At 37.3% G+C, this 12,452-nt stretch overlaps 1 protein-coding gene across 1 annotated transcript in view; it reads right to left on the reverse strand.

Moving 5' to 3' along the window:
• The window catches only part of CPA3 (carboxypeptidase A3), a 32,396-nt gene that overhangs the window by 5,826 nt on the left and 14,118 nt on the right, over nt 1-12,452 (reverse strand). Inside the window, exons 7-10 of the mRNA XM_004003271.5 lie at nt 11,069-11,179; nt 9,872-9,962; nt 8,329-8,531; nt 6,569-6,653 (exon numbers count right to left, since the gene is read on the reverse strand). Coding sequence (XP_004003320.2) covers nt 6,569-6,653; nt 8,329-8,531; nt 9,872-9,962; nt 11,069-11,179 — 490 coding nt within the window. The remainder of the gene's footprint in view (nt 1-6,568; nt 6,654-8,328; nt 8,532-9,871; nt 9,963-11,068; nt 11,180-12,452) is intronic.

Genomic DNA, 12,452 nt, shown 5'->3' on the forward strand with positions numbered 1-12,452 from the left:
TCATTTTTACAAATTTACTTTATGTGACATCTCTCATTAAGATTAATGGTGGTGATTGAGAGTTTTTGTAATTTGTGACTTTTCATAATTGTGTGATGTTATTGAGTGTAATACATTTTCTTTTATGATACTACTTTTTGTATCTTTAAAACCTTAAATTTGCAAATGAAAACTATATTAAGACATAATATAAATACAACATTGAAAGCTTTTTACTTGCTAAGAATATATTATTATACAAGTTAGTTGAACATGTTGCTTAGCCTTTTATTTATCTTCATCTGTACCCACTAAAATATGTGGATATATTTATAAACTATAATAACAAACACTTGCTAAATACCAGGCACCCTTCTAAGTGCTTTATGTATGGTAACTCATTTCATTAACTCCTATCAAAACCTTATGATTTGGCACCAATTGCTGTTTTACAGAAGAGGAAGTTTTGGCACAGAGAAATTAAGCAGTTTACTCAAAGACAAGATAGTTAGATGTAGAAAATAGATAGGTGATGAGGATATACTGTATAACAGGGAATTATAGCTATTATCTTATAATAACCTGTAATAAACTATAATCTGCAAAAATACTGAATTAATGTACTGTAAGCCTGATGCTAATATAATAGTGTAAGTAAAAAAAATACTTCAATTACAAAAAAGATCCATAGCTAGTAAGTGGTCGAATGAGGAACCAAACCCAAGCTGCACATCTTCAGAGTTTGTATGACTAACCATTGTACTGTCCTACCCACCAAATGTCAATCTGCAGTCCTCTTAATAAAAAGTCTTCATCAAGTTCTGCAGGGTAAACTTTTGCTCTGCTCACAACATTTTCTTAAATATTTACAATAAGAAGAAAATTTCCTACTCTTTTCAAGGCATGTTAAGCACAAGGAACTCACTGTAATACACTCAAACCAAGTCAAAATAAAATTGAACTGAACCAACAATCTGGTTTCATCCCAAAGAAATACACATAAAGTGACACTGGTGGCTTAACTTATATGTTTTAAAAAACATATCAATATGCTTTAAACTGATAACATGCACTTTTATGTCAACAAGAGTAAAAATTCTTTTTTCAGCAAGAGCTGGAGCTCTAGATGCGTGCACATGGACTGAATTTTTTTTTCCCCACATCTATTGCCCCTTGTATAATTTCGGTTCAGATGTCTTAGTGGTTAGATATTGGATGTTAAGCTACAAATTTGGGAGTGTTGATTTTCATCTTTTCAAAATGTAGAGTGGTAAAGACATCCTGGAATGTGAAGTCAAGTGGGCCTTAGGAAGCATCACTAAGAACAAAGCTAGTGGAGGCGATGGAATTCTAGTTGAGCTATTTCAAATCCTGGAAGATGATGCTGTGAAAGTGCTGCACTCAATATGCCAGCAAATTTGGAAAACTCAGCAATGGCCACAGGACTGGAAAAGGTCAGTTTTCATTCCAATCCCAAAGAAAGGCAATGCCAAAGAATGCTCAAGCTATCGCATAATTACACTCATCTCACATGCTAGTAAAGTAATGCTCAAAATTCTCCAAGCCAGGCTTCAGCAATATGTGAACTGTGAACTTCCAGATGTTCAAGCTGGTTTTAGAAAAGGCAGAGGAACCAGAGATCAAATTGCCAACATTTGCTGGATCATGGAAAAAGCAAGAGAGTTCCAGAAAAACATCTATTTCTGCTTTATTGACTATGCCAAAGCCTTTGGCTTTGTGTCTCTCAATAAACTGGAAAATTCTGAAAGAGCTGGGACTACCTGACCACCTGCCCTGCCTCTTGAGAAACCTGTATGCGGGTCAGGAAGCAACAGTTAGAACTGGACATGGAACAACAGACTGGAGTACGTCAAGGCTGTATATTGTCACCCCGCTTATTTAACTTATATGCAGAGTACATCATGAGAAACGCTGGGCTGGAGGAAGCACAAGCTGGAATCAAGATTGCCGGAAGAAATCTCAATAACCTCAGATATGCAGATGACACCACCCTTATGGCAGAAAGTGAAGAAGGACTAAAAAGCCTCTTGATGAAAGTAAAAGAGGAGAGTGAAAAAGTTGGCTTAAAGCTCAACATTCAGAAAACGAAGATCATGGCATCTGGTCCCATCACTTCATGGCAAATAGATGGGGAAACAGTGGAAACAGTGGCTGACTTTATTTTTCTGGACTCTAAAATCATAGATGGTGATTGCAGCCATGAAATTAAAAGATTCTTACTCCTTAGAAGGAAAGTTATGACCAACCTAGACAGCATATTAAAAAGCAGAGACATTACTTTGTCAGTGAAGGTCCGTCTAGCCAAGGCTATGGTTTTTCCAGTGGTCATATATGGATGTGAGAGTTGGACTGTGAAGAAAGCTGAGTACAGAAGAATTGATGCTTTTGAACTGTGGTGTTGGAGAAGACTCTTGAGAGTCCCTTGGACTGCAAGGAGATCCAACCAATCCATCCTAAAGGAGATCAGTCTTGGGTATTCATTGGAAGGACTGATGTTTAAGCTGAAACTCCAATACTTTGGCCACCTGATGCAAAGAGCTGATTCATTTGAAATGACCCTGATGCTGGGAAAGGTTGAGGGCAGGAGGAGAAAGGGATGACAGAGGATGAGATTGTTGGATGACATCACCTACTCAATGGACATGGGTTTAGGTGAACTCTAGGAGTTGGTGATGGACAGGGAGGCCTAGTGTGCTGCCGTTCACGGGGTCGCAAAGAGTCGGACACGACTGAACTGAACTGAAAGAGTATAGAGAACGATACTCTAGAGTTGAGAAACAAGAGCAGAGCTAGTGATTTTGATGTGTGGGAAGGCAACAAGAACGGCACTTTGAAATTAACTTTTTAATTCATGATGCGACCCATAGACAGATGATATTATTGATGCAAACTTCTTGGTTTCCATCAATTCGTGAAGTATTCTTGCTAACCAGGTACTATCTTCAGTTATTTCTAAGATGGTAAAGGAGTGGCTATGCTGTCAGTATGCAAATATCAGCATTTCGTGATCTTTTAATATCAATTTTTGTGTCATCTGAATAGTGCTGCTTCATGGTGTACAGTTTGTGATCTGGAATGCTTAGTTTTGATCCTATTTTGCCCCTAAAGGATCAAATCTTTCTATATCTCAGTTTCATAGTTTATGAATGAGGGGTTTAGCTTATATCAGTGGTTTTCCACCCTAGTTTCATCTTAGAAACTACTTGCTTCAACCACTTTAAGAAAATTCAGATTCCTGGACTTCATCATGAACTAATGAAATCTGAATCTCTGGGGATAGGACCTGATCATCTCCAGGTTGTAAAAGCTCCTCAGATAATGCTGATTAGAAGTCAGGCTTGAGATCCATAAATTAGATCATCTAGGTTTCCTCCTGGTTTTAGATTTTACAGTTTGAACTTATTTGCTTATTAGGTTAAAATTGCAGATATATTTATGTTCTTCTGGAGGCCAGGGATCTTTCCACGGTTTGGGTTTTAAAAATGCTCTCTCAGTTTTCCTTTTCTGTCTCTATCAAATCAAAGAGAAAAATGCTGGTAAATGCTAGTTGCTTCCCCTAAATCCTGGAACATGTTAAATGACAATTAGAATACTGGAATGACTAAACTTTAATCGTGGGGTGCATTTCTTCTCTATTCTTACCAAGTCAACTGCTTGGCTACCCCTGCTTCTCATGAATATTTGATTAACATTTAATCAAATGCTTTATTAAAGCAGTGACTCCTTAGAGTTTTATACCTCTATCAAGTTGCTGCAGCCCATATATGGAAGAGGCAATTCTTTTTAAATCTGAATTGCTTAAAAAATCTTTATAATATATAATAAAAAAGCTTAAAATACAACACAGTTGTATAGAATAATACTTCCTCTTTATCCTACTATTTTTAAAGTGACATATGATAGCATGGAGCTGTGTTATCTTTAGGCATCTCCTCCTCCCAGTTAGAAGGTAACTCTTTGAACGCAGTTGTGTCTTTCAACTATCTCTCAAAGGTTCAAGTGCCTGGCTATTAGGCAGGTGCTCCATAAATTCTTGCTTATTAAATGATTGTGATGCAAAGCAAATGCATAACTCTAGTATGCTCATAATTTTCATAGATGCAAATACACATCCCACACACATACATGTATGTTTGCATGTACATATATGTATATACATGTATGTATGTATGTGTGTGTATATATGTATGTATATTGAAAGTGTGAGAGTAATAATCCTTTGATGCCCTAGCTGCCATTTGCAAAGTTTGTTCCTGCTCGCAACCCTTTGTTCTTTGCTGCCAAGAATATTTGTGTGTTTTCCCTCAGTATGATGTAGAAATTACTCTTACATCATACCTGGCTGGTTTATCTGGCCCTGCTATTTCCCAGTATCCACTAAGTAGGCTGACATTCTGTCCTTCAGTTCTTTACTTACTTTTGTCCACTCATATAGCTGAGTATATCACCTGTTTTGAAATCTTGTTATCCACGTGTATGTGTAATGAATCCCTGGCCTGGTTATGTTGCAGCAAGATCTATTTGGATGCTGGCGATTGGCTGTGTCACTGGATTTTCTCTTCAGCCCTTTTAAGCTCACAGCTGGTTGATATGTGATTGCTGATGAATGTTCTCTAAGAATGGAACTTGTCTGGCTTTTTAAGTCATTTTTCCAATTCCACCAAGGGAACATTCAGTAAATGGGCTCTAGAAATGCTGCGATGACTGCAACATTTTCAAATTCCGCAGCAATTGTTGAGGATATAGACTTTTAGTTACAGTTTATTCTTTCAGCTTGGGCTAGGGAAGTGGTTTATAATGTATGCCCAAGTAGAGTTATTACATGGGACCCACAGAATGCACATGTTTATTTTTTCAATCCATACATTCCAGAAGTATAATGGAAATAATCATTTGTATTTAGTGCTGGTCAGTTGATCCGTGAAGTGTTTAAAAGTTAAGCAATAGTCTTTGTGCTAAAAATGTTGGCTAGCATGGCTCTGCTGCTGCTGCTAAGTCACTTCAGTCGTGTCCGACTCTGCGACCCCATAGATGGCAGCCCACCAGGCTCCCCCGTCCCTGGGATTCTCCAGGCAAGGACACTGGAGTGGGTTGCCATTTCCTTCTCCAGTGCATGAAAGTGAAAAGTGAAAATAAAGTCGCTCTGTTGTGTCTGACTCTTAGAGACCGCATGGACTGCAGCCTACCAGGCTCCTCCGTCCATGGGATTTTCCAGGCAAGAGTACTTGAGTGGGGTGCCATTGCCTTCTCCGATCATGGCTCTAGAGAGTAATATAGGTTACTCTATATCAAGTCTAGTTTTGTTGTGGTTTAAATCTATGTTCACTTCTTTTGGACAAGTTATGACACCATTTCATTGAGTAAGTTTATGAGAATCAATTCTGCTTTTGTTCCATGCCCTGTACTAGATATTATATGATCTGAAAGGACCTCTGAAGTATAATCCTTGTTTTTGAGAAATTAAACTTTGTAAGAAGTTAAGACTATAAGCAGTTTCATTGAAATTTCTTTTAAAGTTTAGGCATAAGGACTTAAGCTTGGGAATAGTTTGGAGAAGAGGTGGTTTTTACTAAAGAATTTCCAAACTGAGTTCGGTGGAATCGGAGAAGAAATGGTCTCACTTCCCAGGGTCTGAATTAAGGGTCTTTGGTGAAAACCAAGTGAATTTTTTTTTATTGCTTGGAAATGGAAACGCCTAATTATTTTAGCTGTAAAACCAAATGGGAAATGATTATATGCGCAGTGGTTAAGATCATGGACTTTTTTTTTTTTTTTAAACCTGGGCTTGTATCCCCATTAAGCTGGCTGCAAGTACTGCATACCTCATAGAATATTGTGAGGAGTAACTGTGAAAGAGAGGAGATTGTGAGGAGATTGTGAAAATCAAGGGCTAAGCACAGTGCCTGACTTGTGAGAAATTTAAATCAATAATTAACAAAATGGATAGACAATGAAAGTTTAAAAAGTGAAGAATAAGAAGTGATTTTGAGATATTAAAAAAAAAAAAGCTGCAGAACTAGGACCTTGGGACCTCCTTTCTTAATTCACCATGTAGATTTCAGTTGAACACAGTAGGAAATGACTGATGCGAGCCACCGGAGACTGTTTTTACGTGATCAAAGTGGCCGAAAGTGTTGGCCTACCTAGTCACTCAGGAGCTAGGGGAAAGATTGTGCTTGCATAGGGACAAGGCCAGGGAAGAAAGAGTTCAGTCAAAGCTAAACGATTAAAAAAAAAAAAAAAAGGTGGACTCTGCCACAGCTGTGGTGGTGGTGGTAGAGAATAGGAAGGTGGAAGAATTAAACTGTAAATTTGTCTTGATGTAATTATTCCTATTGACCTTGTCACCTTGTAAAGGTTCAGTATAATGTGCTTCTAGAAAAATCTTATCCTATCATAAGGTAGAATCTCTCTTCTGAGTTCACCTGTAATTCAGAATATCCTGTTAAAACTGAAGTTTAAATTAGCAATTCCATATGTTCTAATTCTATGTCATGAATTCTTTAGCTTTCCTTAATATCTGTAAAAGAGAATTAGGGGAAACGACACAGTAATAGGAAAAACTTACAAATTGTTGATGCTATTGGGCCATAGGTGTAGTGGGTTTCATATGGAGTTGATAGAACATTCGTGGTGATCTTTGCAGCCTTGGCCTGGAGAGAGAGGGAAGTTAAGAGTAGAGTAACTGGATACTATGTAAATGCAGTTAATTTACTGGGAATTAAAAAAGGTCAGTTTTACTAGATATTTGCCATTTGAAGTTCAAAATAAAACAAATGACTGAGAAATTTGTTTAAAGTAAGATACAAATATTGCTAATGTGAGTGAGTTAAAGTTGCTCAGTTGTGTCCAACTGTTTGTGACCCCATGAACTGTAGCCCACCAGGCTCCTCTGTCCATGGAGTTCTTCAGGCAAGAATATGGGAGAGAAGCCTCTCCCATCTGCCATTTCCTTCTCCAGTTGTTAATGTGAGGCCTTCTAAATGTGAAATTAGTTATACACAATAAAGTCATATCTCATTTTGTGTTTCTGTCCTTCCATTATACTCACTCCTCTTTCCTCTCTCCCTTCCTTTTTCCTTCTGGCCTTCCTTCTAAAGAAACATATTCTTTCTTTTTCCTCTGAGGTTTTTTTGGTGTCAGATATTTGTCTTTCCCAAAGTCAGATCACATATGGACCACATATTACCTGTATATTTATTGTATATACACAGAAGGTTTTAATTACTGATTCAAATCTCTGCTCCTACTCAAAAGGAAATGTTGAAAACAGTTGACTGAAGTCAGAAGGACAATTGTAACCTCTAAAAAATTAAAAAAAATTTTTTTGAGGCAGGATAGAATTACAGCTTTTACTGGATATTATATTTGCTAGCCCCATGGGATCTGGGACATTGACTGTTTTCTGCTTTATTTCTTCTGTAGCAGTTAGACGTATTTAATATCACTCAATGCAGTTTTTTTTTTTTTTTTAACCTAACATGGTCAAACTAGTTCTCATAGAAAGGAAAAGAATGCTTCAGTTCAGTTCAGTTCAGTCGCTCAGTCGTGTCTCTTTGCGCCCCCATGGACTTCAGCATGCCAGGCCTCCCTGTCCATCACCAACTCTGGGAGTCCACCCAAACTCACGTCCATTGAGTCGGTGATGCCATCCAACCATCTCATCCTCAGTCATCCCCGTCTCCTCCTGCCTTTAATCTTTTCCATCATTAGGGTCTTTCCAAATTAGTCACCTCTTCATATCAGGTGGCCAAAGTATTGGAATTTCAACTTCAACATCAGTCCTTCCAATGAACACCCAGGACTGGTCTCCTTTAGGATGGACTGTTTGGATCTACTTGCAGTCCAAGTGGATCAAAATTTTGGACAGAGTATATTTTTTGGTGCAGAAGCTTAAAATTAATATAATTTCCAAGTTGATCAAGAAGATAAAAATACAATGGCTCTCCTTAAATCTGGTGTCTTGGGATAGGAATAGCAAGATGTATTTGCTGTTGCCTTAGGCTCTTGCTCTTTATGTTTTATGTTATGACTCATGGTAAACATTTAACTGCACAGTCATCTGGATAATAATGGAATTCTGCTTTGGTAGGCTAGACCTTTCTTCACAGTGGCTTAACTTAAAATCGCATCAAAAGGTTTTATTATCTATATACGTTTATCACATGAAAAACTAACTTAAGACTGTGATTTTAACTCTAAGGTAGACTTTTCTTCTTTGGTATTAAAATGTGAATTTTTTTCAAAATAACCCAAGTTATTAATGATGAACAGACTGGAAGGCAGTGGTGGTACCAATGCATAAACCGCAGGCTTTTTCCTACATACCAGGTTCTTGTGGTTTGGTGGCAGTTCTGATGTATACCCGTAGGGAAACAACAACATCTGGGAGTAGGAATGGAAGGTGATGTAGGCCTTGATTGATTTTAGGTGGCTTCGAATGAAGTCACTGACAGCTTTGGTCTCTTTCTCGGACTCTGGTGCAGGACCCCGATAGATCTCCTGACATGGATCGTTGGTGTTAGGGAAAGCTGCCGAGGACATGGAGGATTGAGATCAAAATCTGTCTCCCTCTCTCCCTACCCCCCAGTACAGCCTCTACCTATTTTGGTATAGATTCACATTTTTTTTTCTTTCTAACATTTTAGTTTTCCAGGTTTATAGGGCTTTCCCAGTGTCCCTGGTGCTACCGATACTATACAGTACTTGGCACACATGACACAGAGTATGGCAGACTTAGTCCACTTGAATATTCTTATTCTTAGCCTTGTTTATTTTCCTTCCATTTCTAAGGGTCATGGGAATAATGCATCAGAAGCACTTAGGGGCCTGGAGTCTGTTCCAATTCAGCCTCAGATTTGGCTTGTTGGAGGCTGGTGTACCTTACCTTCTTTGAGCCTGAGTTTCTTTAATCTGTTTCATCAGGCAGCTTTCACTTAGGGATATATGCTTTTATCATATTCATTATGGTAGAATATAATTAGATGCTGAGGTGGTATTTTTAACAATATTAGATAAAGAAGAATTTATGAATTGGGATATTGGTAGTTTCTCCTTGAGTGAATGTAATTATAAAATCATATTTGTGTAGCAGCTGTATATTATCTGGTGTAGCAGGCCTCTGCTTTTCTATGAAACCTTTCTGCTTTCTTTGCCCCAGATGTTTCTTTTCACTAAACATTTGAGGAACTGCCTATTTGTTGGTTCTGACCACTGGTATTTCTCAAATTTTATCAGACCAGGGCAGGAAGGGAGTTGAGACCTCTGTTCAGATGATCTGAATTTCTGGGTTGCACCTGATTTTTAGAAAACTAGATATGTTAAATAAGAGATGGTTTTATAAACAGTCCTACCCCCTACTTCCTCCCATTCAACAAAACATTCATAATACTTCTAAAGTAGTGGTGATTATCTTTCATTTATTTTTAGTTATAGCTTTCTTTTACACTTATTATTATTTTTAAACTTTTTACTTTGTATTGGGATAGTGATTAACAATGTTGTGATAATTTCAGGTGGACAGCAAAGGTACTCAACCATATATATATATACATATATTCATTCTCTTCCAAACTCCCCTCCCATTCAGGCTGGCACATAACATTGAACAGAGTTCCCTGTTTTGTACAGTAGGTCCTTGTTGGTTATCCATTTTGAATATAGCAGTGTGAACTTATGGTTGCTGGGGGGAAAGTTGGGGAGATGGGATAGTTATGAAGTTTGGGATGGACATGTATCTATCATTTTTTAGATTAGAAAATTAATGCTTAGTTAATACCTATCTTTCCTAAAATAAGTAGATAGTTTAACTAAATTCAGTGTCTACACACTCTTTATAGCTATTTCCCTTGAGATCTTGTCTGCTACTTACAGTTCCATGAGACATTAAAGTTCCTGTTGAGGTCAGTTCCAATGCATTTGGAATTTTCGTTCCTGGAACGATTTTTTCTCCACATGCGGTTCTACAGGATTGAATGATGGGCGTGTTTACACAAGTTTACATTTTTCAGTTTGATCATTTCAGATTCTCTCTGCAGGTGTCTATAGCTTTATTTGAAATTTATCTAGTTAACCTGAGACTCATTAAAGAAAATATACATTTTTCTTATAACTTGTAATATTTTCAAAAACATTGTTTTTATGTTACTATTATAAGGCCTTGATAAAAAATACAGTTTTAAAAACTGTTGTTTAGTTCTGAGTATTAAAAAGTAATCCCTGATGTTCTGAAATTATCTGTAGTTTGAATTTTAACTTCATTACACCTTTTACCATTTAAAGATTCAGATATAATTCAGGTCAAATTGTGATTGTTGCAGCACAATTTTCAGAAAAGAATTTTTTGTGATAGTATCAGTCTGAAATCTCAAAATTAATCTTAGCAGCAGCAGGGCATAAAGAATTATATAAAAGACAGATACCTGTGTCACTTTTTTATTGATTTTTTTTGGATATAATTATTTCACCTCAGATTCTGTCCCAAATTGATTGAATACAGTGGTTTTGGTTTTGAAGTCAGTATGTTCATAATGTCTCTAAGTGACTTTTATTCTTAGCTATAAATACTTTCACCATATTGTGTAACATACATTTCCTTTATAATTACTGCTTTATTTCATTTTTCTCCATTATTAGCTTCAGGAGCCGAAATTTCATATTATTTCAAGGACTCTTGTGTAACCAGGAAATCATGCTGTCCTTAGTCTAAACTGAGTTTTTGAATTGGAATTAATTGGTTAGCTAAATGTTAAACTTAATGCCTAACAATCAACATGCATGCGTACTAAGTCACTTCAGCCGTGTCCCTCTCTTTGCAACCCTATGAACTGTAGCCTGCCTCTGTAGGCTCCTCTGTCCATGGGATTCTCCAGGCAAGAATATTGGAGTGGGTTGCCATGCCCTTCTCTAGGGAATCTTCCCGACCCAAGGATCAAACCTGCGTCGGCTCTGTCTTCTGCATTAACAGATGTATTCTTTACGACTAGCGCTACCTAGGAAGCCCCAGTGTGCATGAAAGTCAGTACATAATATATTATCTAAATTCAAACAGGAGATTATAGATCAGTACCTGTGTCCATGACCAAATATATCCATCAACATTGAATACAGGAAGAACATAAAAATTCATCTGGTTCAGGAGTTTGGTCATAATCTTGTTTTTACCATAAGTTTTGGTTGCCTGTAGGAGTAGGAAAAAATTAAGCTATTGGTATAAAGTTTAGTTACCATATGGAGAGCTGTGGTTATAATTGTAATGACGACAACTCCTTAAGTCATTTGCCCAAGGTCACATTATTTCAAACATATTTCACCTAAACTGCATAAAGATAAATGACCCATATAGATGACAGAAAAAATTACACTTATTCAGACTAGTGAAATGAATTTGACTGAATATTTTTTAAAGTGAAAGTCACTCAGTCATGTCCTACTCTTTGCGACCCCTTGGAATTCTCCAGGCCAGAATACTGAAGTGGGTAGCCTTTCCCTTCTCCAGGGGATCTTCCCAACCCAAGGATAGAACCCAGGTCTCCCACTTTGCAGGCGGATTCTTTACCGGCTGAGCCACAAGGGAAGACTGGATATTCTTTAAAGGATCATTGAATTACCGAGACTAGTAGCATTCCAAATGTAGAATGCAAATGCAAGAAACATTTCATAGAAAGAATAGAGGCCAATTGAGAAATTAGCAGTACAATTTAAGTAGATTCTTGCCCTCACATCTTTAGGTAAATAGAGGTTGAGTGTGTAAGCATAGGAACATGTAAATATTGGAGAGGATTCATGAATTAATTATAAGTAGGATTAAAGAGAAAAACACTCTATTAATAAAAAAATTAGAATATTTAGATTGATCAATCAACTTTTCTCACATCAGATGGAAATTTCTCTGATTATCTGGCCTTTTTTTTGCTCACTAAAATCTCTCATTATTCTTGGACAATCTCTTCCACGTTTATCTGCACTAGAGCCAAGATGTTTCTTTTCATTAAAAAATAAGTTTACTTATTTGTGTCAGGTTTTAATTGCAGCAAGTGGGATTTTTAGTTGTGATATGTGGGATCTAGTTGCTTGAGCAGGGTTTGCACCTGGGCCCCCTGCGTTGGGTGCTGAGACTCTTAGCCACTAGACCGCAGGGAAGTCCCAAGAAAAGATGTTTCTTATAGGCCTATCTTGTGTGTTCCTTATGGCTTAAGTAAGCAGAGCTCTCAGCCCTCAGCTGAAGAACTAAAACAACTGCTGGGATAAATCAGTTCGATTGGCAGATTCATTCCTAGTGGAAATAAACTTGCCCTGAAAGTGGTTGTGATGTTGTATTCCAGCAGCATGTTATATGCAAGAGTTGGCAGAAAAGAGAGAGTTAAAAGATCATGGGAATTAGAATACAATAGAAATAGAGTGAGAGGAACAACAAACTTATAAACAGGATTTGTTGTTGTTTAGTCACTAGA

Source organism: Ovis aries, chromosome 1, assembly GCF_016772045.2.
Source record: "Ovis aries strain OAR_USU_Benz2616 breed Rambouillet chromosome 1, ARS-UI_Ramb_v3.0, whole genome shotgun sequence".
NCBI lineage: Eukaryota > Metazoa > Chordata > Mammalia > Artiodactyla > Bovidae > Ovis > Ovis aries.